Source organism: Loxodonta africana, chromosome 16 (assembly GCF_030014295.1).
Source record: "Loxodonta africana isolate mLoxAfr1 chromosome 16, mLoxAfr1.hap2, whole genome shotgun sequence".
Lineage (NCBI taxonomy): Eukaryota > Metazoa > Chordata > Mammalia > Proboscidea > Elephantidae > Loxodonta > Loxodonta africana.
Window position 1 is genome coordinate 30,211,872 of NC_087357.1, and position 26,396 is coordinate 30,238,267.

A 26,396-nucleotide genomic window follows, 5' to 3' on the forward strand; every position below is an offset into this window, starting at 1 on the left:
AGAGGGAGCTGGAGGGTAGGGGTGGGAGGGAATGGGCAGACTAGGCTGTGTCCTTGGTTTAGGGGATGGTGCTTCAGGGACGCTGCAGCCCCCTGCTCAACATCCACTACACACCCTTAGGTACAGGGTCTCCCAACAGGGCAGGAGAAACACAATATGAATGGTTGTGTGTCTTTACAGAACCTCCCAATATAGGCTTCAAGATGACACTTAAGAGTTTCCTCAAAAAATTAAATAGAGAATTACCATATGACCCAACAATTCCACTCTTAGGAATATACCCAAGAGACTTTAAAGCAGAGATTCAAACTAACACTTGTACCCCAATGTTCACTGCAGCATAATTCACAATAGCCAAAAAGTGGAAACAACCCAAATGTCCATCAGCACATGAATGGATAAACAAATTGTGGTATACACACACAAAAAGAAAATGACCCTAAAGCCAGACACATCTCCAGCTCTTTATGCTTTGAAGAGGTGTTAGTTCCTTCCCTCTTCCCTCAGTGTTGTGGTTGAGGAGGGGTCAAGAGATACAACCCCATTTTAGAGAACTAAAGCCCTTTTCATTTAAAAAAAAAAAAAGTTTATTGTGAGTCCCTTATGTGCTGAGTGTATTTTTAGGTGTGTGGGGGTTACAAAGAAAGGGTTGTGTGAAGTGAGACATGGAGATGGGACGTTAGGTTTGGGTTTAATAGCATGCAGGGGGCTGTGGCCAATCAATATAATAATAATAAAGCCTTTAAACTAGTACTATGTGCTCCATCCTCTGCTAATTACTTCATATTCTTCATCTCATTGGAAACCCTGATGGCATAGTGGTTAAATGCTACGGCTGCTAACCAAAAGGTTGGCAGTTCAAATCCACCAGGCGCTCCTTGGAAACTCAATGGGGCAGTTCTACTCTGTCCTTTAGGATCGCTATGAGTCAGAATCAACTCGACAGCAAAGGGTTCGGTTTTTTGGTTTGGTTATGTGCTCCATCCCCTACTAATTACTTTGTGTTCTTCATCTAATTTAACTCAACAACCACCCTACGGAATAGGTAATCCTTTAACCTCATTTTCTAAAAAACGAAACCAAGAGCATCACACAACTGGAGCCCAGGATTGTCTTCACCAGCCATGGCCCTGTGTTCATTCCAGGAGCCAGCCCCATCCTTCCTGGTTACACAGGAACTTTAAAGCCCTGACTCATTCACTCAGACCCACAGGAAGTCACCAACAGCCAGAGCATCTAGAGGGAAAAAGGCAGGAGGAGCTGCCTGGATCCCCCTCACCTTTCTCGTCTCTTCCACAGAAATCCAGGGCTATGACCGCAGTGGTGGAGGCAGTGGTGCTGGTGGCAAAGGCCCCTGGGGGGCAGCGCCAACCTGGTACCCCTGTGGCTCCGGCTGCAGCTGGTGGAAGTGGCTGCTGGGCCTGCTGCTCACCTGGCTGCTCCTCCTGGGGCTGCTCTTCGGCCTCATCGCTCTGGGTACGAGGCGAGGGTGGCTGGATGGCCCATGCATCAGCAGAAGGCCAGAAAGCAGGAATCTGGGAGTGGTCCCAAGCATCAGAGGGGCCTGGAGATCTCAGGGCAAACTGCTGTTGCTCCAAATGAGGAAGCTGAGGTTCTGGGAGGCACCTGGCCAAGGACAATCAGCTGCTTAGTGGTGGAGTTGGGATTCAAATCCACCTCCTGACTCCCAGCCCTGCCCTCTCTCTCCTGTAGCAACCTGCTCTAAGCATTTGTTAATAAGGCCATGCCTTTTCATAGCTTTTTTTTTTTTTTTTTAACCTTTCAAAGCACCCATATCTGTCTGTCTGTCGGCTCTCACTCCATGTTTCAGGGAGTAAGGAGGAGCTTTGTTACCCATCTCAGAGAAGGAGACTGACTCCCAGGCCAGGCTTCTGTCCCCAAGGCTCTGTTACTCTTTATGATTCTGAGTAACCAATCCCGCTGGCGACTACAACAGATTGTCTCATCGTAAACGTTCCATCAAAATGAAGAAGAGGCCAGAAACCCCAGTGTCCCCCATCAGGTCTCCAGAGGAGTAGTGTTTTGAAAGGCACTGGATAGAGGCACCTCTGGGTGACATTGCCTCTTACCTGTCCATTTCAGCGGAGGAGGTGAGAAAACTGAAAGCGCGAGTGGATGAACTGGAGAAAATCAAGACCGGTGTGATAAATTTTGAGAAGATAGAGAGCGCCAACAAGGAACGTCTCCTGGGTGTCACACCCGGGGTGGGAACGGACCTGGGCACAGGCAGGCTGGACGGCCAAAGTCAGGAGGCACTCTGGGTATTCGTGAAGAACAAGCTAATGACTGAACAAGAAAATGGTGAGTCTGAATTGATGGGCCCTTTGCATCTGTGAGGAGCAGTACACTGTTCAGGGTCCCCAAACTTCTCACCTCCTTTATTTAATCCTCTCAACAGCCCTGTTAGGAAGGAATGACTGGTATTGTGATCCCATTTTACTGCTGGGAAAATTGAAACCTGGAGAGGTGACTTCTCCAAGATCTTATAACTAGAACAGTTTAGAATCTGAGCCCTAATCCTAATCTTGGTTTTCCCCCCACAGTATCACACTGGGGCCCTTCTTGTGTGTGCAAGAGGGACACAGAAGGTGTGAAACTAATCTAGGTTCCACTTTCTCTCATAGGGAATCTCCGAGGAAGCCCTGGCCCTAAAGGTATTGTGGTACAGTAGGTCCTTCCTTCTTTCATTTCTGTAACTGGAGCTTGGTTTCCTGGGAGGATTAGAAAACACTTTTTTTTTTTTTCTTTTTTTCCAAATTGAAGGATGAGAAACTGAACGATCTTACTGTATCTGTGGAGAGGGCTGGGAATTGGCTTCACAGTCAGATTCTTTCAGAACAGGACGTACCTAAGGGATCATCTGAGAGGGGTGCAGGGTGGTGCCCGTGTGGTGCAGAGGGGCCTGAGGGGACCACGCCACACATCTCCTCACACTGGAATCTTGTTAAATGGTTTGAAGATACTAGGGAGGGAATGGCCCTTGGGTACCTCATCTCATAGTTTCTATCTCTTTCTGATTTTAGGTGACATGGGAAGTCAAGGCCCTAAAGGTAAATACAACATGGAAATTAATGCCTTAAATGGGAGTGAGGGTTGATGGTTTAAAGCAGTCAGTCAGAGTCAGGAAACCCACCTCACATTCTTCCTGACCATCGCCTCTCTGTGGTAGGACCCAAGAGTAGCTGGGCAGCCCCAGACCCTTGGGGTTTTTTGAGGCGAGTGAAGTAGGAGGAGGACTTCATGACAGAGCCCTTCTGAGGGCTCCAGGGACACTCCCAGAATCAAGGGCCCTGAGGTGGCCTCCATCAAGGGCCCTCACCTACCTGAGGCTCCAAAGGGCAGCCTGAGGACCTGCTACATCACAGCCACCTGGGGAGATTTCTAAGCATGCAGATTGCTGAGCCCTACCTCAGGCCCCCTGAATCAGACTTTCTGGGGCTGGATTCCCCAGATTAATTCTGAGGAACCAGGCCAGGAACCACCACTCCAGTGATCAGCCTGCGCCCAGAGGTGTTAGGTGTGGGAGGCCGGGGGGTAACTTCATCTGGGCAATCCAGTCTGAGCAACGAGACCTGCCTTTAGAGGACTTGCAGTGTAGCTGGAACCGTAAGACATACTCATAGGAAAGGTACTCCACAGAGTAAGGCAGGGGACAGTCATCTGCTAAATTGGGTGGCACACTCTCGTGTGCTGTAGGAAACTGATATCTTTCCTCAGAAAAGTGATCGGGCCATTGATGGAACAGGTGCATGGGGTGGGGGGTGAGGATTCCAGTCTCAGTGACCCTTGGCTGGCCACAGAGCAGCAGGTTCTCATTCATCTAGCTGTCTGGGGCTCACAAACTTCAGTGTGAATGGGAGTCACCAGAAGATTCTGGGCCCCACTTGGAGCCTCTGATGCAGCAGGTGTGCGTGGGGCCAGGAGTCTGTGTTCTTAGTCACCCAGGTGCATAGTCCATACTGAGAACCTCACTGCCCTCGGTGATAAGATTGCCCCTCTTTCTCCTCAGCTCCACTGTCTTTCCCAAGCAGCCCCAGTGCAGGAACGGGAGTTCTACGTTGGCCTTGCACCTTGCTTTATTCTCTTCATGATTTCTCAGCCTCCCCCGTCCCATGTACACACCCCTGTCCTAGCACCCCTTCCCCAAGGCACCAGCTTGGAGGCCACGCCCCTCCTGACCATGCTGGGAGAGGGGGACTGATAGTTCCAGGTGGTTCCAGAGCCCCTGAATCTAGTTAGAGTTGTCAGATAAAATACAGGACGTCCAGTTAAATTTGCCTTGCAGATAAACAATGAATAATTGTTTGGTATCAGCATGTCTCATACAATATTTTCTAGTATAAATAGTCTATGCACTCTTTGGGGTATACTTATACTAAAAACGCATTTGCTATTTATCTGCAAGGCATATTTAACTGGGCATCCTATGTATTTTATTTGCTAAATTTGGCAACCCTACCTGAATTCCACCCACGGTTCCTTTAGGGAATCAGGCTTTGGTCCTTTGGCTGACTTCTCTTTTTGATTTCTGCCCCCACAGGTGATCGAGGACTCCCTGGGACTCCAGGTGTGTAGCCACTGATGGCCTGCTGACTCAGTTTACGAAATGTTGCTGCTGGTGTTGTGGGCCACTCAGTCCTAGCTGCCAGCTTCTGGAAGGCAACTAGGGGCTGAGGTATTCTTCTGTATCCACAGGTATCCCTGGGCTCTTGGGCCATCCAGGTCCAGAAGGACCAAAGGGACAAAAAGGCAGCGTGGGTAAGAACCGTTTTTTTCCATTCATTCATTTATTCAATAAACATTTATTAAGTGCCTGCTATGTGCCTCTTTCAGGCACCGGGGAGATATCAGTGAACAAAACAGACAAACCCCTGTTGTTGTGAAGCTTACATTTTTGCGGGGGAGAAAGACAATAAACAGAATAAGTACATGAAGTACTTGATGGCATGTGAGGAGGTGATCCCTGAAATGGGAAGGACAGAGCCTGGCAGTGACGCTGGGAGTGCTGAAGGGGATGTTTACTGGGAGTAGGGAGACCAAGGAAGCCCTCACCAAGAAGGCATCATTTGTGCAAAGACTTGAAGAGAGTGAGGGAGGAGGCCCTGAATGTTCTGGGGGAACATTCCAGGCAGATGGAGCAGCCTAGACAAGAGTGTGCCCAGCAGGCTCAAGGAACAGCGAGGGGGCTTCCCTGGCTGGAGCAGAGGAGGGAGGCAAGTCACATAGGGACTCAGAGGGCATCGTAAGGACCTTGGTTTATACTGCAATGAGTCAATAAGTCATTTGCAGGTTTAGGGCAGAACTGGTACATGATCTACTTACATTTAAAGGATCACTTTGGCTTCTCGGTTGAGCCCAGGCTACAAGGGCAAGAATAGAAGCAAGGAGATCAGTGAAGAGGCTCTAGGCAAGCATTCTGCCAACGAGATGCTGCTGGTGAAGCCCTTAGCTGGTTCTGGGATCAGGATCACAACTCTGAGGTTGGCTGTTCTTCTTTAGGAGAGCCTGGCATGGAGGGACCAATGGGCCTGAGAGGGCGAGAAGGTCCCCCAGGACACCGCGGTGACCCAGGGCCTCCTGGGTTTGGTGAGAAAGGAGACAGAGGTAAGACAAAAATTCCTTCACCAAGAGGGTTAGCTATGTCCTTCCTTCTTTTCATTTCTCTCTCCCTTCTTCCTTCAATAACCTTTACTGAGCACCCGCCTTGAGCCAGGGTCTATGCTAGGCCCTTGGGAGACAGTGGGCTATTGACAGGGTCCAAGCCTGGCTGCAGCTTCAGCCTGGGGCTGAAAGCCAGTCAGCCTTGCTCTGAATCTGTGGAGAAAGTGGTCACAGGGAGAAAACCTTCTGCCCAGAGTCGGGTGATGAGGAGAAGGAGAAGTCAGGGCTAAGATGGAGAATGAAGGGTGGGCAGGGCTGGATATCAGGGCTGAGTGGGGCTGGCCTTAGAGCCTCTCATGGCTGGAACCCTACAGGGAGGAAGGAGAAGCCCCAGAGACACAGACCCAGCACTGGAGAGGGTTGTGGAGCTTTTGAAATTAGCTTCTTACCCATGCCTCTATCAGGGGAAACGAAGCACAGACACCAGGAAGTCTTTCAATGCCAAAAGATTGTCCAGAAGCCTGCTTAACCAGGCAACAAATCATTTATTGAGTGCCTACTAGGTGCCAGACTCCATGTAATATAAAATCAGAGACCACTAGCAGGAAAACACCACTTCCAAAAGGCACAGCCGGGCCGGAAGGGTAACCAAACTGTGGACTCTCCTAAAGGGCTCACTCTACCATTTCTCCTCAGGGCCTACTGGTGAGCCAGGACCTCAGGGCCCACCTGGTGTCCCAGGTTCTGTGGGCCCCAAAGGTAAGTCAAGCACCCAGGACAGTATCCAAGTTTCCCAGGGAGGGGGCCTCAGGCCTGTGCAGGAGCAGTGGTTCCTAAGTGGGTAGTTGGATCATTCAGGAAATCAGAAGTCAGACAATTTCCTCAACAGACTGGGACCCAGATGAACATATTTGAAAGCAACGCATCCAGACAGCCCAGGGAGAATGAGCTCTTCTCATGGCTTGATGCCAACCAGGTCACCTCTCCTTCCTAACCCCTATGTCTTACTCTGATGAGGAAGGAGCAAGGAGTTTCTTGATCCAGTCCAACTGCAGCGTCCTCCCTAAGGAGGATTTTGCAATGGGGTCACTCCTGGACCTACTGATTTCTGGAGTCCTGGCAAGAACCCACACCATGTGGACAACACACACATACATAGTCCTCACCTGGAAGTAGGCTTCCCATTCCCCTTCCGACCTGCCCTTCAGAGCTCACCTGGTTTCAGGTGTCCCTGGCCTGTGCCTGACCCTTGGCTAATCATTGATGCATTCTCCTTCTCAGGTTCCAGTGGTTCTCCTGGCCCACAGGGCCCCCCAGGTGAGTGTACCTCTGCTTGTAAATGCATACAATTTATGGGGCAAAGAAAATGAATTTAAAGGAAAACTTTTTTAAAGCAACATAAAAAGCAATTATAAACAGCTTCCTAGAGACATAAACTCCAGTTCACCTGGATGAGAGCAATAGGAAGCTCTCACCCTGCCTTAGTCTGAGCAAAGTGTTCGCCTCTGCCTCATTCCCTATGGGCCAAAGAGCTCATCTGCTGTCTTGAGAACTTCAGCCCCAGCCCACACTGTAATGCAGGCCAAAGTCTCTGCCAGAGTACTACAAGGTATTCTCATGCCCAGGGCCTAGTCGTCGGCAGGGGCGCAAGTTACCTGGGCCAGGATGCTTTAGCAGGGCTGTGAGGAAGAGGGAAAGCAGCCCTTCAACTTTTTACTCCAGGGGTGTGTGTGTGGGTGGGTGGGTGTGTGTGCACGCATGTGCACACACGTGTGCATGTTCAGTCCTTTCAAAACTACTGACACTCATCCACCTGCGTGGTTTCCTCTGCTTGGCAGGTGCTATAGGCCTCCAAGGGCTCCAAGGTGAAGTGGGACTCCCTGGTGTCAAAGGTAAGCTGGCAGGGAGGGCTTGTGGGGAAGGGGATGCCACCTTACATATGCCTCTTACTCAAGAAGGAGGTCTGGGGGGACAGGGAGGGTCTGATAGACATGACCAGCAGCCCATGCAGACCAACAGGTGAGTGAAGTGAAGGTGAGGCTAGGATGGAGTGGGAGCCCATCTTCAGAGACAGACACCACCCCTCCCACGTCCTCCCCTCCAAGGCCATTTACGCAGAGGTGTCCATTTCCTTTTCAGGTGATAAAGGACCTATGGGACCGCCAGGACCCAAAGGTATGTTGCTCCCTGCTGCTGCTCAGTCATCACTGTAGTCTGCTCAGCTCTTGAGATCCCCGGTGTGAGCCCTGCCCCAGCTTCAGAGAACCCCAATGTGAGGCCTGCCCCAGTGTCAGAGAACGTAGATAACTCTGGTTCCAACACCCTGGAGCTGAGAGGGATCTGACAGCTCATTCTAGTCCAGCCTCACCAACAGGGTAACTGAGACACAAAGAGGGAGTGCGATGTGCCCAACATCATGGTTGGGTGGTCCTTGCAGTGCTGAAAAGGCAGCAGGTTATGGCACCTGACCTCTGGTCTGGTCCTCCTTGTGCCCACAGCTCCCATGTGTGCAACAGCAGGGTTTGGTGGACAGTTGGTGGCAGAACCTGGCCCTGGGAGAGATCCAGCCTGCTCCTTTGGCTTCGTTAGTGCTGTGCTCTTGCCAACATTGTGCTAACCCACCCAACATCAATTTCCCACCTATTGCTGGGTGAGATTATTTTCTTGCTCCCAAATGACATTTCCTCCCTCCCTTTCCCCACCACATTTGTTTTAGGTGACCATGGCGAGAAAGGATCCCGAGGCCTCACAGGTCAGTCCTACATAGGAATCTACTGAATTCAATAATGACTTTTTGTAAGTCCATTCGGTACAAGAAGTGGGAGAAAAACACAGATATATGAGTCAGAGTCTTTGTCTAAAAACCTTCAGGGAGCTTGCAATCTAGAAAAAAACACAAGACAAGATAAAATAAAGCACTGAATGAATATAAGATCAAAACGTATGGTGCAGAGAGTAAATGTTTGGGACGGAAAAGGAAGTTCATGACTATCCCTGATTCTTGTGGGTAATCCGGTTGAGAAAATTAAACACTTTCCAAAATAGCAGAAAATTTGTACCACTTGTGCCTTCTCAGCCACTTACCGTCAGCCAACTTGTTCAATTAAAAGGGAAATTAATAGTACTAATACTTTGGCTGCAAGGGGCACCTTTCTGCTGCCAAGGAAATAAGAAAAATACACTTGCCCATTCAGACCAGGCATGACTTCTGGGTAGCCCATGCCCACTGCCGGGGGAATCAGGTGGCCCTGAGCATGGAATGAAAGCAGAAGCTGCTTCCCCAGCCTCTGGTTGGCACCCAGCCTCCTCTGATTGGGGAAGTGGCAGGTTCTGGAGGCAGTGGAGGTAGCTGGGAACATTCTACCACTATTGAAGCACTCAAAGCTAAAAGCCTCTGACCAGCTGCTCCCTTTTCCTTTGCAGGCGAGCCTGGCTCGAGAGGTTTGCCTGGTGCTGTGGGTGAGCCTGGGGCTAAAGGAGCAATGGGTAAGTGCCCCACAGGAGCACGCTGAGTCTACCTGATTTGAGTGGTCATCATGGCCCTAGTGAGTTTAAGATCCGTCTTCTCATAACTGCCTCTTCCTCTTCTTGTTCTCTAACCTGCCATCTCCTAGGACAGGCTGAGTTTACAGGTCTTTTCTGTGGTCGGGCATCCTCCTTGGGGCTCAGGGTGCTGCAGATGTCTCTGTCAGTTTCTCGCTGCTCCAGGGAGGGTTTGGTGGGGCACTGGTCCTTCCACCCTGGTTCCTGACTCTAGGCTTCCCGGTAACCTGGGGAGGACAGAGAAGTGTTGAGGTCTTTGGAATCCCTAGTGTCCGAGACACAGCGCTGGTACCCCCGAGCTAGTCTCACAGCCAGATCCAAGTTATAACCCTTTTGCTGACATTTACTGAGGTATCTGTCCGCTAGGATATGGAAGGCTTGCCAAAAACCCTCAGAGGGCCAGGTGTTTAGCATCATGTCCCAGCTGGGAGTTGGGCAAGTATTCGTGTGCTCATTCATTTAACAGGCAGGTACTAAGCACTAACTGTATTCAGGACATTGTGTTGGACCAGTAGGATACTTTACCTCCCTTTTAGGGGGATAAAGCTTGTATGAAGCCAAAGGTGACAAGTGCTATGGAAGGTACAGAGTGTCTAAGGATACAGTGGAGGGAGAGATTTCTTCCAGCGAGGATGACAGGCAGCATCATGAGCAGTGAAGACAAGAACTGGGAAGACCTTGAGTGCTGGGCAGAGGACTGTCATAGTTCACAGATATTTCTGGAGCATCTGGTATGTGCTGAGCCCCACCGTAGGCACTGGAGAAGCGATGGGGACTCACTGAACAATGCTAAGCAGGAAAATAGAAAATTGCCATTGTAGGAGAAGAGCACAGGGAGAAAGCTACACCCAAAGGGTGTAACAAAGACAGGACTCCCTCCATGGTTGATGGTATTAGGAAGGGCTGCCATGGGCTTCCCACCTGGGAGAAAACTTACTTCCAAACTGTTGGGACAGAAGAGGGAAGGAGGCACAGAAATAGCTCCAGGAGTGACTGGTGGCTTTGGTTCTTCTTTTCCAGGTCCCGCTGGCCCTGACGGACAACAAGGCCCAAGAGGTTAGTCACTGATCTGCTCGCTTCACTCTCACTACCTCCTCCTGCCCACCACTCTGTGTCCTGCCCATGTCCCAGGGTATTGCCCCTGCCCCCTTAGCTATAATGCAGAGAGACCTACATTGTGTGGAAACATACAGGGTCCAGTTCTTGTTCCCGCTTCTCCTTCCCACCTGCCAGCAAGTCAGTCAGTAAAACCCCAGAAAACCATCAACTCAGGTTTGTTGATCAGTTCAGCTTCCCTAAATAGAAAGCATTTCCATGTTGGTCATGCTCTGTCTAGGTGAACAAGGTCTCACAGGGATGCCTGGAATCCGTGGCTCACCAGGACCTTCTGGAGACCCAGGAAAGCCAGGTAAGAGAGCAGAAAGAAAAAGCCACAGCTCTGCTGTGGGGTGTGTGTGTGGGTGTGTGTGTGTGTGTGGGTGTGGGTGTCTTATCCCATTTTCTTCCAGCAGCTCAGTAGGGAACTGCCACAACCAAGGGGCTGGATGTTAGGTCTCGTGTTGTGTGCAGTGACCATGAGACCTGGCACCTCTGTGTCACCAAGCCTGAGAATTTGGAAGAGAGAGATTAACAGCTGAAAGCAAGGAGTTCTAGAAAGGGGCAAGGACTCAGTTAAAAATGGCAGAGTTGAAAATCACCTCAGTATCTGCTGCTCTGAACTCTTCTCCTCAGCCCACCTCTCCTTGGCCCGCACCTGGCTCCTCACCGGTACCCACTAGACTTAGAGCCTCCATTGAAGGCAAAGCAAGAGCAAGTTCTCAGGGTGGCAGGAATAACAAGTCAAAGCAAGTGCAGAAATGGTGGCTCTGAGGAATGGGGAGAGCCATTTGTCTCCTCTGACTGGTACAGAGATGGGAAGTGCTAAGACAGGGGCTCTTCCTCAGGGGAGCGTGGGGGGGCGCTGGGGGTCTCTGAGTGTGTGAGTTTTTTGGGTTCATGGCTCTCCAGTTTCCAAAAGGATCTGAGGCCACACATAGGTAAGAGCCATCTTCTAGTGGAGCAGCCAGTCACTTCACTGCAAAGCCCAAAGAAATGCTCCTTATCCAGTGCTGGGACGACACTGAAGTCTGGCTGCCGCAGCCCCAGGGGGTGTCCTCCTGCACCCCCAGCCCCTTTCACTGCTGTGTGTGTGTCCTCCTGCCCCTGCCTTTGGGAGTGTGGCTCTTTAAGGACATCTCCAATCTGTCATCTCTGTCTCATGTGCTTATTTTCTGTAGGTCTCACGGGACCCCAAGGACCTCAGGGTGAGTCATCAGTCACTCCCATCTCTAAATGCCACCTGAGAGGCCTCCCACTTCCTCCTGGGACAGCCACTGCAGCAAAGGCTTTTCCTCCAGCCACCTTAGAGTTCCTTCTCCCTTCCCACCCTCCACACCACCCCCACCCCCAGCAAACCTAGGCTCAGATCCTTTTCCTGGCAGTCTTGAGAAACACCTTGAGAAGAAAAAAGTGTGCATGCACAGGACATTCAAAAGCCATTCTGGTAGAAATGAGTTCAGATCACCTACTGAATCTCTCCCTCTGCCCCGTTGTCACTGGTGCAGGAATCCCCAGAAGAGGGTCCCAGGCCTGTGGGGATGAGCAGGCCCTTTGACCCCACAGAGGCCCACTCTCCACTGGCCTGGCAAGGAGTGGACACTCCCCTGGTTCAGAAGGGCCATTTCTCTGGAACAGCGTCTGTGTTAAAGCCTGTCCTATAGTTGGACCAGTGTGCACTCATTTGGATTTGGGAAATTGTCACTACACCAGCCCCAAATCCTAAAGGAAACTGGGCAAAGATGCAAAATGAAATCAAGCAGAGACCCCCCAAAATGGAATACATGGTGACATACTTCAAATGTTTCTGGCGAGGAGTAAATTCTGCAGGCCCAGCCTGGCTCCAGGACATGTACTGAACTCCAAAACAAATAAGTTGCCATCGAGTGGATTCTAACTCATGGCAGCCTAGGGGTAGATAAGGCAAGGAGAGGGGTGCTGGATTAGATAGAGGGAGCCCAGCCACTACTCTATGGGAGAGCTTTGCAGGCTATGAGGTGGCTCACAGAACAGAAAGACTGGAATCCCCAGAGCTAAGCCTGTGGGCCTCTGCCTTCCTCAAGCCCAGTTGTTGCCCCTTTTCCTGGAGAAGGAGAAGGAATCAGAGCAAGAGGCTCCCAGACGGGCCACTTGGACTGAAGCAGAAGGCCAAGCCCAGATGAGACTCAGGGTTTCAGTAGATGACTGTGGTTGTGCTGAGTGACCAGGGCTCTCGCTGAAGCTGGAAGGTGTCTGGACTTGCTGGCACTCATCATTCTGACTTACCTGTTTTTAACCACATCAGGACTTCCTGGTAGCCCCGGCCAACCAGGGCTTAAAGGTAAGTGATCTTCCAAATTAGATAGTCTTTCTTTTCACTAAACATTTTCATGGCAGGGAAGGGGATTTGCAAGAGGGAGGCATCACTCTGGCCGAGCCTGGATCAACAGTGGCATCTAGTGGCTCCAGCGGAAGGCTGTGAGGTTGGGGAGTCCAGAGATTTGTTCTGAGCAGCTAAGCCTTGAGTTCTCAAGGCCCACCCACTCCACTCACCTACCCGTCCCACAAAGCAGAACCTTGCTTTAAAAGGCTGTTATTGCAGGAGCATCTAGGAGGGATGCTGTTCTCTGAAATGTCCCCGTTGTTGCTTTATCCCCCTAGCTTAGGCTTGGTTCCCTACTAACAGGATAGTTCCCCTGGCTGGGGAATCACCTTTGGCCTTCTCAGTCACATATGTCTGGGGCAACTGGGTAGCAGAGCCTTTCTGAGAGGCAACTTCAGTGCAGGCAGAGAGGAGTGTGGAAGATGTTACCACGGGGGCAAAAGTCACAGTGTCAAGGGGGGAATTTATCCTCAGTGGTTTGACTGGGGCCAGTGTGGCAGCACCTACATGCACAGGGACTCTCTTGTCCTGTTCTGCTCCTCTGGTCATTGCCTAGTTTGTACCCTCAGCCCCCAATCCTGAGCTAGTCCACAGATAAGTAGTGCTCAGGGGTGGCCCTTCTTCTGTTCCTGTGACACCATGTTCCTGAAAACTGTCATTCTGTGGCACTGTGCTCTGTCATGAGCAGTCACTGTCACCCTTGGTGGGACCCAAGGGATAAAAAAAACTGCTTTCCAGAGATTACTTCTTGAATTATAGGTTGAGCCAAAGAGTTTTTCTTGGGGATGAATAAATGTAGTTTCAAGATAATGACAACAGAGTTCACACATTCCAGGAAGACAAATCTCTGGGCCCATAGATCTGTTCATGGACTGACGGTTTCCTCAGTAAGAGACCAGCAGGGTTTGGGATTCCCAAGGATACCAGAAGCCCTACACTTCTCAAGGGCCTGTGCTTCACACCCTCCCTAGATAATGTACACAAGAGGGGACACTTAACCTAATGTTGGGTTGTGGGCCAACAAAACAAACTCAAGTGCTTCCTCCTCTCTTGGCCTGGACTCCCAACTGGAGGACAGCGAGTAGAAACCATCCTTCTACTTCCCCTTAAGAGGTAAATCAATATCATCCTTTCATTGTGTGAATCATTTAATTGCTCACAGACCTTGTGGAATGAGAAACAAGGTCCCTGAAGTATCCCCCACTGAAGAGTTTTGCCATCCTCTACTCCTCTTGCTTGGTTTCCCCCAGCAAGTTCATGGATCTCCAGCCCCAAGAGACACTTCATTGAAAGGCACCCAGTGATCGATCATTTTGGGAATACATGAATGCGCTGTTCTCTTCTTGGAAATCCTCTACTCACATTTCATTTTCAACTCTGAGACACAAGGCAGAAAAGAGATCTGTTAACCTTTATTTAATCAGGATTCCCCAAACTTACCAGCCCCATGAACCCGTTGCCGGAGAGTCAATTCCAACTCACAGCAACCTTTAGACAGAGAAAAACTGCCTCATAGAGTTTCCAAGGAGCAGCTGGTGGATTAGAACTGCAGACCTTTTGGTTAGTAGCCAAGCTCTTAACCACTACACCACCAGGACTCTTTTTAAATTCTGCCTCTACTGCTGTCCCAGGAAACTAGACTGCTGCGGAGTTCCTTAGGGACCCACTCTACCCTGGGCTCCCTGTCTCTGTCCTCTGAGCATTTGGTAATTTTCCCCACAGAAGACAGTCCCTAGTAAGACTCCTGTGTGGCTCACTGTGGGAGAAGATACAGTTTGAAAGTTCAAATGGAACTCAAGCCGGGCCTTTTCTGGCCTCACTGAGTGGCAAACTCTCCAAACTGTCAAATGAGTGAAGTCCCTTCTCTGAATCCCAGTTTCTTCCAAAGCTAATGTGGACAAGAAGACGGATGCTCCAGCCTCCAGGTCTCCAGCTGAGAGACTGGCACTTAATGCGTCCTGGACACTCCCCTCCCGTTCATTCAAATGCCTTTAACCTGAGGGCGAAAGGCCCAGAAGTGGGTCTCAAATGCAATCAGAAGCCTTGAAAATGACTTATTGAGCCACTCTTAGGTCCTCAAAATAACAGCTCCCCTTCCTTCCCTCCCCTCCCAGGTGAACCGGGAGCTCCAGGCAAGATCGTGACTGCAGGTAGGCCGCAGGGAGGGATCTTCCTCCACAAGGTTTGGGCCATCTGTCCTGTCTCTGCCTAATGCCGGTCAAGAAGCACCCACTGCGGGCACAGTGCTTTGGGTGTGATGAAGTGGCGATTTCTTTGGGTCAGCAGTGAGGGAGGTTTATCTTCCCCCACCACTGAGCTGAGAAGAGAAAGTGCCACTGGGATGATGGCTATGCTTGGGCCCTAGAGCCTCTGAAGAAGGTGGCTCAGTCTTCCACGTGCCTTCTGTTTTCAGAGGGGTCATCGACTGTCACTGTCCCAGGCCCCCCGGGACCTCCTGGAGCTATGGGACCCCCAGGACCTGCAGGCTCCCCAGGTCAGTCCAAGTTTTCTTGTTTCCTCCCAAATCAGCAGCAGGTCTTGGTTGCATTTGACTATAGAGGTGTTTGTCCAAATCTTGAAACTCAGGGCAGGAACTCAGGGGAGAGTAAGGAGAACTGAGAAAGCCAAACTCTCTTTTAGTCTTGGACAATGAGGTAGATCAGTTACCCTTCCCTGAAAACTGCCTGAGCCTTGCTTTGCACAGAAAGGTCTCAGAGCACTGCGCAGGCACTGCTTCACTAAGCCCGCTCAGCGCCGCAGGAGGCTCATGCTGCTGTCTGCATTTACATATGGGGAAGCTGAGGCTCCAGCAGGTAAACGACTGGCCTAAGGTCACCCAGCTGATAGCAGCAGAGCCAGGATTTGACCCAGGTGATTCTGCTTTGGGCAATCAGGACATTTGGCCCTCAAGCCCTTTGTTTTCTTTTGGAAAACAGCTTGACAATATGCATCACGGGCAACCACATGCTTGAAGAAGATATTCCAAAATTGCTCAATAACAATGAACTGGCTAAAAAAATATGAAGGCTTTTGAAGAAAGTTCCTAGGAAATATCAGTGTTATTTTAAAAAGTAGGATGCTCAATAATACGTGCTCTGTGATTGCAACTGTATTTTTACAAGATACAACAACAAAAAAAGCTGGAAAGAAATAACACGAAAGGCTCGCACATTGAAGAATTATGAGTAATATTTTTCCAAAATGCCCGTTATTTTCTTGTAAGTATTTTTTAATGATTTAAAAATGTGCATGTATAAATGAAGTATACAACTTAGCATGACCAAGACAGCCTTCCCTTCTGATAAGCTCCAGTGAGAGGAGGGCACTGGGGACATTTAGAAGAAGCCCCTGAACATTGAAGGACAGGGTCAGCAAGAGCAGTCCTGCCTGCCCAGGGCTCCGGAGCCTGTCAGAAGTATTCTCACCAAGGTGGACCAAGGGCTAGTCCTTACTGCTCATTGCTCTCAAATAAGCAAGTTCATCTCCTTGGGCCACTGTCCCATCCATGCCTTGTGCGGAAGGCATGTGTATACCCTGGTGCCTGCCGTTTCTTCAGTTCTTTCCAGAACTGTGACCCTAGAGGTGTGATTTAGCCTTTTCCTCCCCAACCCCCTTTCCAGGTCCTGCCGGCCCTGCTGGTCTCCCAGGACAGCAAGGTAGGCCATACCCTAAAAGAACGCACCTGTGTTCGGTCAGGAGGACCTCCTGCTGAGACTGGTCTTGGGCCTATGTTCTTTAGAGGAGGGAAGGATGTGTATCTGGGAAAGGGAGGAGAGGGGACAACATGGTTCTTCACCAAGGGCCTTGCAAGGTCTCAGCTGCTAGGGAAGACACCTTCTCTCTGCCCCTTCCTAAGGAGGTGGGACTCTCCAGAAGACATTCTGTTAGCTAAACCCCAGCAGGGAGACTAAGGCTCTGTGGCACCCTGGTCATGGTTGAGCTGGGCTACTCTCATGGGCCTCCAGCCTCTCATGACCAGTCCCTGATCATTGTGCCACTGCCCAGCGATTTATGCAAATACCAACAAACAATAAGGCTCAGGAAACCTGGTCCACTCCCTCCTGGACTGCCCGCAGCCAACTCCTTGGCCCTGCCCACCTTCAGCTAGGTCCTACCCTGCACCTGGGTCCCCATACACTTGGGCCCACTCCAGGCCCTCTCCAGAGGAAAAGCACAAAGGGGCTGCAGTGAGCAGTGCCCACCCTAACTCTGTGTCCCTACAGGCCCACGAGGGGAGCGAGGGCTTGCTGGTGAATCGTTTCTGGAGAGCAGCAGCTCCATCTCTGAGTTCCTCACTACACGTGAGTACCACCCTGCTCTGCGGGGCAGGTGACGCTAGGGACTGGAGGGGGAGTGGTGGTGGCCCCCGTGGCAGCTGCACCAGTGAGTCATCCCAAATGTCCTGACGTAAGGATGACCAGTTCCTCTGAATGCAATAAAAGCTGAGAAGAAACAGCGGGGGTTTTGTCTGGTGTGGGAGGGTGAGTCACTGGCACTGGGGCTGGGGCAGCTGTCAGAGCAGTTCTTGGGATTCAAAGAAGACCAGGGCCACGCAGGGCCTCCAAAGTGAGCTGGGAATGTCAGTACTGCATCCCCCACTCAAAGAAAGCAATGAGAAGGGTCCGTGGTTCTCAGCCACAGCCTGGCAGGGGAGGGTTGACTCCCGGGTTTTTCTGTTCACAAAGTATTAACAAGCCCAAGAAGAGATGTGCAGGCCACCTGGACAGCTGAACAGCCATGACAATAGCCAACCCCTGTCAGGCACTGACTGTGTGCCAGACACTGTGCTAAGCCCTTAGTGTTCACCAGCATCTCACTGAGTCCTCACAACACCCTAATGATGTAGGTCTGATTGCTTCTGGTTTGCAAGGAGGAAGCTGAAGATGAAAGAGGCTGAGAACTTACCCAAATCACCAGCTAGAAGAGGTGGAGCAGGGATTTGAACTCAGGCTATCTGACACTGAAGCCCAAGTTCTTACCCATTACTACATATACCCACATCAGATATCAGACAGTTTGAGTGCAGCCCCACCCTGCCTCTGAATGAGGGGTGTCCCTAGAAGACGGGGAACTGAAGGGTCCTGTGCCAATGACTGAGGGCCTGGTGTCTAGGGTATGGGTGCAGCTGGGGTGCCTGGGACTGATGATCCTGGTGAGGGGTAAGGAGCATAGCAAAGAATAAACAGCCTTGTATAACTTTTGCTCATTTTTGCTGTCTTTTCTCTACAGAAGGTATTGATTTACGAGGTCCCCCAGGTCCACCTGGGCCACGTGGTCCACCAGGTAAGCACTTCTGGGATCTTTTAAAGGTGGGGAGTCTTTGAGGGACAGATAATTCCAGGCACTTAGTGAGGCAGCAGGAACAGGGTCGGCTCACTGAGTTCAGCATCGCCTCCTCTTTGCTCTCTTCTGCAGGACCTTCTATTCCAGGCCCTCCAGGACCCCGAGGCCCAGCAGGTGAGAGCTGAGCTCCCCGATGGGAGGTGGTTGATAATGAGACCCAAAGCTCAGCCTCCTTCTGGGCCATCTTTCAGGAAAGAGCTTCCCTGCCACGTCTCCTGGGCAGAGGGTCCCAGGCCCACCTTTTAACCCTAATAAGTCATGGGGTTTCTCTTATCTAGGGGAAGGATTGCCAGGCCCACCAGGCCCGCCAGGATCTTCAGGTAATGTTGCAAGTTGAGTCACACCTGTTCTACACCTCAGCCCCAGTCCTGGTACATATTGTGGTCACAGGTTGTGGGCTTCCTACCCTACTCACCAGGCTTTCTCCTTCTGACCTTCACACCAAGAGTGTGTTTATATAAACACTCTGCTACCTGCGGCATATGAGGAGAATGAAAGATGCCCGCCTAGCCACCCTGGTAACCCGGCCTGAGGGAGGGACTCAGTTCTGCCATCAGGAAGGCTTTGGACTGACTGGGGAGACATGGTTCCTATCCTCAAAGAACCCGGGGTCTGATAAAATAGGCAGGATACATGCACATGAAATGAGATAAAGGCCGACAGTACAATGTAGAAACATATAGAAACGACTTTAGAGCAAACAAATATTAGCCCAGAGCTTGTCCCTAGTGAAAAATCCGTCCATCCATCTATCCTTCCATTTATTTTTCATTTGTTCATTTTTCTATCCAACCATCTAATTATTCAGCCATTCATTCAATCATCTATCCATGCATCCTTCCATCTTTCCTTCTATTTGTTTCATTCATTCATTTTCTATTCAACCACCCAACCACTTAAACACCCACCCATCCATCCACTTAGTTGACCATTCATCCAACCATCTATCCATGCATCCATCCTCCATCTATCCATTTGGTAAGTGGTTATTGAGCATCTACAGTATTCCAGGCTGTGCTAAGTACTGCCCTCTCACAAGTGTTACTTGGTTCTTACTCAAACTATTTCTTTCCTTTACAGAAACCTTATTCTCTGGGCCCCCAGGCCCACCTGGCCCCCCAGGCCCCAAGGGAGACCATGGTAAGAATAGCGACTGAGGGAGCACTGGAGCCTGTATGTGCCCCTGCATACCCAACTGTTGACTGGGAGAGTTTGGGTGAGGCTCAGTGTGCTGGGGCATTTCTTCAACCCCTTCCCATATCCCATTAGAAGCTTAGCATCCAGGAGTGCAGGGAATTTGGAGGAGTAGGTTAAGTGGAGTAAGGGAGAAGAGTGGCATATAGGCAGAAGTGCTACAGAAAATTCCCACTCCTACCTTGGCCTGGAGGAAAGACAGACACGAAGGGCCCCAGACTCTGTGTCTTCTCCATCACTGAAGCCTCCATTCCCTCACCCATGGATCTCTTGAAGCCCTAGCACCTGGTTGGTACAGGTTCACAGCTCTCTGCCTCCTTCCCACAGGGCCCCCAGGTCCTCGAGGACACCAAGGTACAGTAGAGCTGGCATCAAACAAAACTTGGGGTGGAGGTGGGGTGGTGAAAGATGACCTCATAAGAGCCTTGAGCTTCTTGGAAATGAATTTGGTCCCAAAGAGCCCAAGTAGACAAGAGAGTGTGTCTCTGAATGGCCGAGTGTTTCTGTGTATGTGTAATGCAAGTATGTGCATCTGCTTTTCTACAATGGGTGTATATGTGTGTGTGTGTGTGAGTGTGCACAGGCACGTGTGTGCACAGCAACAGCTCTAGGTACTGCCCAAAGGGCGACACAGCCCCAGTAATCACAGGTCTTGGGGATCCTCTGGAAGAGAGGTGGTGTCCAGGGGTGGGGCACGGGTAGGGGGAGGGAAGCGTGACTAACTGTCTCACTCTCATGTTGCTCCTCAGGCGAGCAAGGCCCCCCAGGGTTCTCAATATCAGGTAAGTACTGGCTCTCCCAGCCCTCGCACCCCTTCGCTGCTCTAGCCAGAGCCTCCCTGCCCTGGCTGACTGCACTGTCTTGTGTTGGCTTCCAGATTCCGGTTCTCTTGGATTCAGCCTGCAGGGACCCCCAGGCCCTCAGGGGCCCAAGGGTGACAAAGGTCAGTGAGGGAGGAGCCAAGAAGGGGGTGGGAGGGGGAACAAGGCTGGCTCCTAGAGCCCAAATCTGAATAGAGGGCAGGCAAGCAGGCAGCAACGACTCTCCCTGCTAAAGGTTTGGGAGAAAGAGGAGGCTGAAGGGAGGCTGGAATGAAAGGGATGAGAAGTTGGAGACAGTCTTTGCCCAAAGGCAGCTTGTGATGTTACTGGAGAAAAGAGACTAGGAGCCATGGGATAATTGTTGAGCCACAAGAAAATAAGTATGGTTAGGATCAACCAGGTAAGACTTCCTGGAAGAGGTGATGCAAACAGGGCTTCTCGTTTTGGATTCCAGGTGATCCTGGTGTTCCAGGGGCTCCTGGCATTCCTGGCGGTCCCTCTCAAGGTAAGAACCTAAGGTGACCAAAGTTCCTCTCTCCTTCTTCAAGTGAGGCTAGTCATTCCAAGGAGGGTATTCTTTCATTCATTCCATGATTCAGTATTGATTAGGTACTTTTCTCCACGTGCTAAGATCTAGGGGATGCCTTTAAGGAGGTCAGTGGGGGTGGGAGGGGTGAACCCATGCATGTATGGGATAGCAATACCAGGTAACAAATGGTGGAGAACAGGAGATCAGATCCTGGGCGCTTTAGGTGTTTGGAGAAGAGGGAGGCTGTGTGGGATGGTAAGCAAGTTGCTGAAGGACAGGGACAGTTTGGCCTTGGAGAGTCCTCCCATCCCTGTGCCCCTCAGACAGTGACTACCATAGGCACTCCTTTCCTCTTCGGGGTCCTCTTTTTGCCACTGTCTCATTTCCCCCACGGAGTAAGGACAAGGCCCTCGCTCCTCAGACTGTGGAGGCAATGCCTGGGCACTTTTTTGTCTGACCCCTGGGCTGAGAAATCAGCTCAGAAATTTTCTCTTTCCTGCAGGGGGATCGTCCGGTGCCACGTACATACCAGGCCCACCAGGCCCGCCGGGGCCTCCTGGGCCACCAGGCTCCATCATCAGCAGCTCTGGCCAGGAGATTCGGCAGTACATCTCCGAGTACATGCAGAGTGAGTGCCGACACTCATGGTCCTGGGGTCAGAGTGAGGCAGCGAGTGTGTGCTGGGGGAGCTGGGGGCAATCTCTACAGCAAGGCCCCTGTCCTTGAACCCAGGAGCAAGGCCCAGGTCCATGAGCTCCCCCAGGTGCACGTTCACACGAAGGACCCGCCTTCTTAGACCTGCCCACACACATATCCTTACCCTTACCCCACATAGAGGTTCACACACTCACATGTTTGTCCGCCTGCAACACATGCTGGACACACACCTTTCACGCCCTAACCTCACCCCTGTGTCCCTGTGGACATGATGTATGATCCTTACAAATGTGGGCCCTAGGGGTGTGTCAAATGGGTGACGTCCGGCTGACTGCAGTCTTGTGGGCCGAAGCCCCTCAGGTACTGCCAGACCCAGCAGCGGTCTCTGCCTCAGTTTCTCCACCTATAACAAGGGGAGTCTGGGCTCCCTGCTGGCTGGCCCTGCCTTGGGCCTGTGTCGGGGATGGGGTAGGTATGTCATCCTGTGCTTCAGGGCAACTCCACAGGAAGGACACGCCGTCTCGGGGACAGGAATGATTTTGCTTTCTTTTGGTGGCAGGTGACAGTATTAGGTCTTACCTATCTGGAGTTCAGGGTCCCCCAGGCCCACCTGGTCCCCCAGGGCCTGTCACCACCATCACAGGAGAGACCTTTGACTACTCAGAGCTGGCAAGCAGTGTCGTGAGCTACTTACAGAGTAAGCCTGTCCCCATACCCAAATGTGAACACCCCTCCTGAGGCCCCACTTTTGTCCACAGTCTCAGCTCTTCCTGAAGGTGGCTGTAAATTCTGGATGCAGGGCACTCAGGCCCTGGGCCATGTCTTCACAAAACGGTTGTTCAGATCAGGAATCAGGGCCACAGTGAGGCACTGGCCAGTAAGCCTTCTCATATCTGCTTAGCATAATCCTACTTAGAGGCCCTCCTTCTCTGTTCTAGAAAGCAGATCCATCAGGCTGGCAGTATCTGGGAGGAGTTGGGCTAACATATTTGTGAAGAGAAGTGCATTTCCTAACAAAAAGCAAAGCAAACTTTTGACTGTTTCCTGCTCTCATAGCCACCTCCTTATGCCCCCATTCATTCATTCTCCCAAATGGAAACCACCACTTGGCCAGGCCTTTCAGACTCCGGAACACCAAGGTGTTTCTGCGGACCAGACAAGCAGGTAACCTGATGTTTTCTTCCCAACAGCCTCAGGGTACAGCATTGGTACAGCCTCCGCCTCCATCTCCTCTGAAGACATCCTGGCTGTTCTACAGCGTGAGTCGCCCGGGTCGGCCAGAGGGTGGGACCTCTTTGCCCTCTCCTGGCATCGCTTGTCAGGAACACCTTGTCCGGGTCTGAGCCTGGTGAGGGCTGCCAGTGGGAGGCGGTCTCTCGGGCCTGGAAGCCACCTTCTTGCAAACTGACTGGACGGGGGCAGCAGCTCCTCCCACCACCACCAGTGCCAGGCAACCCAACAGGTACCCCTGCAGGTACCTGGAAGCCTGCTGATTGCTTGCTGACCAGAACTCAAGAATGTCACTCCAGAGCCAGCGGCACGGCCGGCCACGCTATGGCCTGAGAGGGTCCATGCTAACGGGCCTCTCTTCTCCAGGGGATGATGTACGTCAGTATCTACAGCAGTACCTGATGGGCCCTCGGGGGCCACCAGGGCCACCAGGGGCCAGTGGAGATGTGTCCCTCCTGTCTCTGGACTACGCAGAGCTGAGTAGCCGCATTCTCAGCTACATGTCAAGTGAGTGTCACAGGCAAGGGTGGCCTGGGCTGGGGACTTAGGTCCTGAACTCCCCTGAAATGGCCCCAGTGACTCCCTTCTACCAGGCTACACCAGCCCTGCAGGGATGGTTAGTATTCAGAGCAATTCAAACCTGTGACCCCAGAGCAGGTCAAAGAACATGAAGAGGGATGCCAAAATGAGTGTCTTGAGCAGCGTCCCATATATGCAGTGTTGGCACACAACTTACACTCACACACTCCCAGGCACAGAAGGATGTGGGCAGTTCTCCACCTGTTCTCTTCTTAAAACCGGAAAGCCCTGGCCTTGGCGTCCTTCTACAGAACTCTCCGTCTCTCACCCTTCTCTTCCTGTCTCTTCCTGTCAACCCTCTCTTCCCTTTCTCAGCTCCCATTGCTGTCCGAACTGCTTTGGTGTCTGCCCTCCTCTCTGTGTCCCCACCCGCCTTTCCATCCTGCCTGACCAGAATCATCACCACTTGGGATTTTATTCTCCAGGTTCTGGGATCAGCATTGGGCTTCCTGGCCCCCCGGGCCCCCCTGGCTTGCCGGGAACATCCTATGAGGAGCTGCTCTCCTTGCTGCGAGGTAAGGCTGAGCAGGGGACATCTGTCCACATGGTTCAGGATCGAAGGTGGCACTCCTGGGCCTAAGCCATGACTCCTTGTTTTTCTTGGTGTCTCAGGATCTGAATTTGGAGGCATTGTTGGACCCCCAGGCCCCCCAGGGCCACCAGGGATCCCAGGCAACGTGTGGTCCAGCATCAGCATGGAGGACCTCTCATCTTACTTGCAGAGTAAGGCGTGGGGGAGCAGGGCAGAGGGCAGAGAACCACAGGCTGGCCCCGGGGCTCTCATAGGTTTCAGCAAGGGTGGAATCTCCTTCACCAAGTTCCCTGGAGTGCCTACAGGGCGGGCACTCGGGGCCTTCGGGAGACACACATGGCTCTTGCTTTTGAGGTGCTTCCAGCCTTGGCAGGGGGAGAAGCGGGGAGACCATGCTCCCAAGTGCAGCACGGAGAAAGCTCATGAGCCAGCGTGTGACCAGGGGCCATGGGGGAGGGGGAGCTCTGGCTCCCAGTGGCTGGAGGCTTTGGGTGGAGGGGATATGATCTGGGCTGAATGAGGCTCAGAACTGGGAGTGGGATGGCCAGCCAGGAGTAGTCTCTCCCCAGTGGTGTTAGGGAAATGGGCTTGGCCAGGGCCTCCCAGGCTCCTGTGGCCCCCTTCTCCTCTCACCTAGGAGGCCCAGCCTTGTCCCCTCCGTTCCGAGGGGGGCCCAAACTGGGCATTCGGCTTTCTCACCAGAGTGAGGCCTCTCTCTCTTCTCTCCTTTTCAGCGGCCGGCTTCACATCCATCCCAGGCCCTCCAGGCCCTCCTGGTCCCCCAGGTCCTCGAGGGCCCCCGGGTGTCTCAGAAGCTCTGGCGACCTATGCAACTGAAAACACTGACAGCTTCCGGAGTGAACTGATTAGCTACCTCACAAGTGGGTGCCCCTGGCATTGGTGTCCCCTCCATGCCCCCACCCCAGACGTTGCTTTTCCCTGTAAGGGGGTCAGCAAGGTGTGTGAAAGAACTTGAGACCCCAAATACATGTGAGCCACTAGGAGGGCTCGGCCCAGCGTCTCTCCACGCCAGCCTTCTTCTGCCAGGGTACATGGACCCAGGTCTCCTGCTAGGGTACATGGACCCAGAAGTTCACATTCATTGCTAAGGGGCTTAGAGACCCTGGGAGAGACCCCGTAAGTCCCACTTCTTTCTCTCCACCAACATCTGAGTCCCATTAATGCAGCTTCCTACCCTCAGGTCCTGACGTGCGGAGCTTCATTGTCGGCCCCCCAGGCCCTCCAGGACCTCAGGGACCACCTGGAGACAGCCGCCTCCTGTCAGGGGAAAGCTCCTACAGTGGGGGTAGCAGCTCCTCCTCAGGAAGCTCATCGTTCCGACCGGGTACCTCCCACAGCTCTTCAGCTGCCATAGGAGGAGCCAGCAGGGGCTCCCTGGGCGAAGGAGACGGAGGCCCCTATGGCACTGACTTCGGCCTGGGCGGAGGCTATGGGGCAGCAGCAGAAGGTGGCATGTATGGTGCTGATGGTGGATCATTCGGGGCTGGCTTTGCCGGAGGCCTGGATTATAATGAGCTGGCTGTTCGGGTGTCGGAGAGCCTGCAGCGTAAGTGGGGGGACTCAGGCCTCAGCGACAGCATGTGAGCCCCTAAATATCTGGGTTCCAGAGACTCACCATCTCGTTTCTGAGCTCCCAGGCTGTGAAGACATCAATGCTGGAACCAGATAGGCAGGGGCTGAAAACAGGTGGCCCCAAACTAATTCTTCTCAGCCAGCTCACGGGGGTCCACGTAATGGGGCCTAAGCTGCAGGGAACAGAGCAAGTTAGCTTCTTTGCACTAAGTTCTGGGTCAGAAGAGTGATTATGACCATGATGGTTTTCTGGCGGGGCTGGGGGAAGGTTGTTGGTTAAGAACTCCTTTCTCCCTGTAGCCTATCAACACAGTTAATACAGCCCAAGAGCCTTTGGTGAATGCCCACTGCAAACACAGACCTGTGCCAAACACACAGGGAGTACAAAGGAAGCGGGCAGGGCTTTGCCCTTGCTGCAGCTTGATCTAGGGTAACTGCCTGGGGAGTGAGACGGCCAGTGGGCACTGCACTCCTGCTGTGTAGTGGGTATGGATTGAGCCCTGCAGAGCTCAGGCCCTACTTCCTGTGCCCACGCTCTGGTGCTTGACAGGTCAGGGTCTGCTTCAAGGGATGGCCTACACTGTGCAGGGCCCACCAGGCCGGCCAGGCCCTCAGGGGCCCCCCGGAATCAGCAAGGTCTTCTCTGCCTACAGCAATGTGACTGCGGATCTCATGGACTTCTTCCGAAGTAAGGGCACCCCCCCCCCCCACCTGCCATTGCTTTCCTAACACCCAACTGCCGCCTGTGTGGGGCCTACTCCATAGAAACGATCTCTTGAAAAGCCTCCAATTAACTTGAGATAATGAAAATCTGATAAATTCTAAACTTTATTTTCCTCTTACCACTCCAAACTCTACCACCACCTACCCATGTTACTTTGATCACTTTACCTCCCAAACTTTGGGATCTAAAGCCAGCTTTTTTCCACCCCTTGCAGTTTATGGCACCATTCCAGGACCCCCTGGACAGAAGGGAGAGGTGGGCACCCCAGGACCCAAAGGTAAGTGGTTGCAGGGAAGTAACCACCAGGATCTTAACTAGCAAGCTCCCTTGCCAGTGCTAAACTGGGTATCTCTGCCACTCCTTCGGGCCTCACATTTGTACATTTAGTCACCATCTCTGTCTGTCCTTCTAGGTGAGATGGGCCCTGCGGGACCACCAGGACGGCCTGGCCCACCTGGCCCTCATGGGCACAAGGGAGAAAAAGGAGACAAAGGTAAGCCTTGGCTGTCACAGGAGCCCTGGTGGCATAGTGGCTGAGCTCTCGTCTGCTAAGCCAAAGATCAGTGGTTAGA

The 26,396-nt window shown here is 52.1% G+C and overlaps 1 protein-coding gene across 1 annotated transcript in view; it reads left to right on the plus strand.

Moving 5' to 3' along the window:
* Window positions 1–26,396, plus strand: part of COL17A1 (collagen type XVII alpha 1 chain) — a 47,306-nt gene that overhangs the window by 18,606 nt on the left and 2,304 nt on the right. The window contains exons 16-55 of the mRNA XM_023546753.2: window positions 1,300–1,476; window positions 2,104–2,322; window positions 2,646–2,675; window positions 3,045–3,071; window positions 4,562–4,588; window positions 4,717–4,779; window positions 5,521–5,625; window positions 6,319–6,381; window positions 6,904–6,939; window positions 7,461–7,514; window positions 7,762–7,797; window positions 8,339–8,374; window positions 9,046–9,108; window positions 10,186–10,221; window positions 10,502–10,573; window positions 11,442–11,468; window positions 12,545–12,580; window positions 14,737–14,772; window positions 15,036–15,116; window positions 16,243–16,278; window positions 16,846–16,923; window positions 17,852–17,905; window positions 18,038–18,079; window positions 18,244–18,285; window positions 19,046–19,105; window positions 19,487–19,513; window positions 19,909–19,941; window positions 20,037–20,102; window positions 20,435–20,485; window positions 21,012–21,137; window positions 21,726–21,863; window positions 22,357–22,425; window positions 22,763–22,903; window positions 23,401–23,490; window positions 23,588–23,698; window positions 24,242–24,388; window positions 24,709–25,074; window positions 25,651–25,788; window positions 26,039–26,101; window positions 26,237–26,317. Coding sequence (XP_023402521.1) covers window positions 1,300–1,476; window positions 2,104–2,322; window positions 2,646–2,675; window positions 3,045–3,071; window positions 4,562–4,588; window positions 4,717–4,779; window positions 5,521–5,625; window positions 6,319–6,381; window positions 6,904–6,939; window positions 7,461–7,514; window positions 7,762–7,797; window positions 8,339–8,374; window positions 9,046–9,108; window positions 10,186–10,221; window positions 10,502–10,573; window positions 11,442–11,468; window positions 12,545–12,580; window positions 14,737–14,772; window positions 15,036–15,116; window positions 16,243–16,278; window positions 16,846–16,923; window positions 17,852–17,905; window positions 18,038–18,079; window positions 18,244–18,285; window positions 19,046–19,105; window positions 19,487–19,513; window positions 19,909–19,941; window positions 20,037–20,102; window positions 20,435–20,485; window positions 21,012–21,137; window positions 21,726–21,863; window positions 22,357–22,425; window positions 22,763–22,903; window positions 23,401–23,490; window positions 23,588–23,698; window positions 24,242–24,388; window positions 24,709–25,074; window positions 25,651–25,788; window positions 26,039–26,101; window positions 26,237–26,317 — 3,183 coding nt within the window. The remainder of the gene's footprint in view (window positions 1–1,299; window positions 1,477–2,103; window positions 2,323–2,645; window positions 2,676–3,044; window positions 3,072–4,561; window positions 4,589–4,716; window positions 4,780–5,520; window positions 5,626–6,318; window positions 6,382–6,903; window positions 6,940–7,460; window positions 7,515–7,761; window positions 7,798–8,338; window positions 8,375–9,045; window positions 9,109–10,185; window positions 10,222–10,501; window positions 10,574–11,441; window positions 11,469–12,544; window positions 12,581–14,736; window positions 14,773–15,035; window positions 15,117–16,242; window positions 16,279–16,845; window positions 16,924–17,851; window positions 17,906–18,037; window positions 18,080–18,243; window positions 18,286–19,045; window positions 19,106–19,486; window positions 19,514–19,908; window positions 19,942–20,036; window positions 20,103–20,434; window positions 20,486–21,011; window positions 21,138–21,725; window positions 21,864–22,356; window positions 22,426–22,762; window positions 22,904–23,400; window positions 23,491–23,587; window positions 23,699–24,241; window positions 24,389–24,708; window positions 25,075–25,650; window positions 25,789–26,038; window positions 26,102–26,236; window positions 26,318–26,396) is intronic.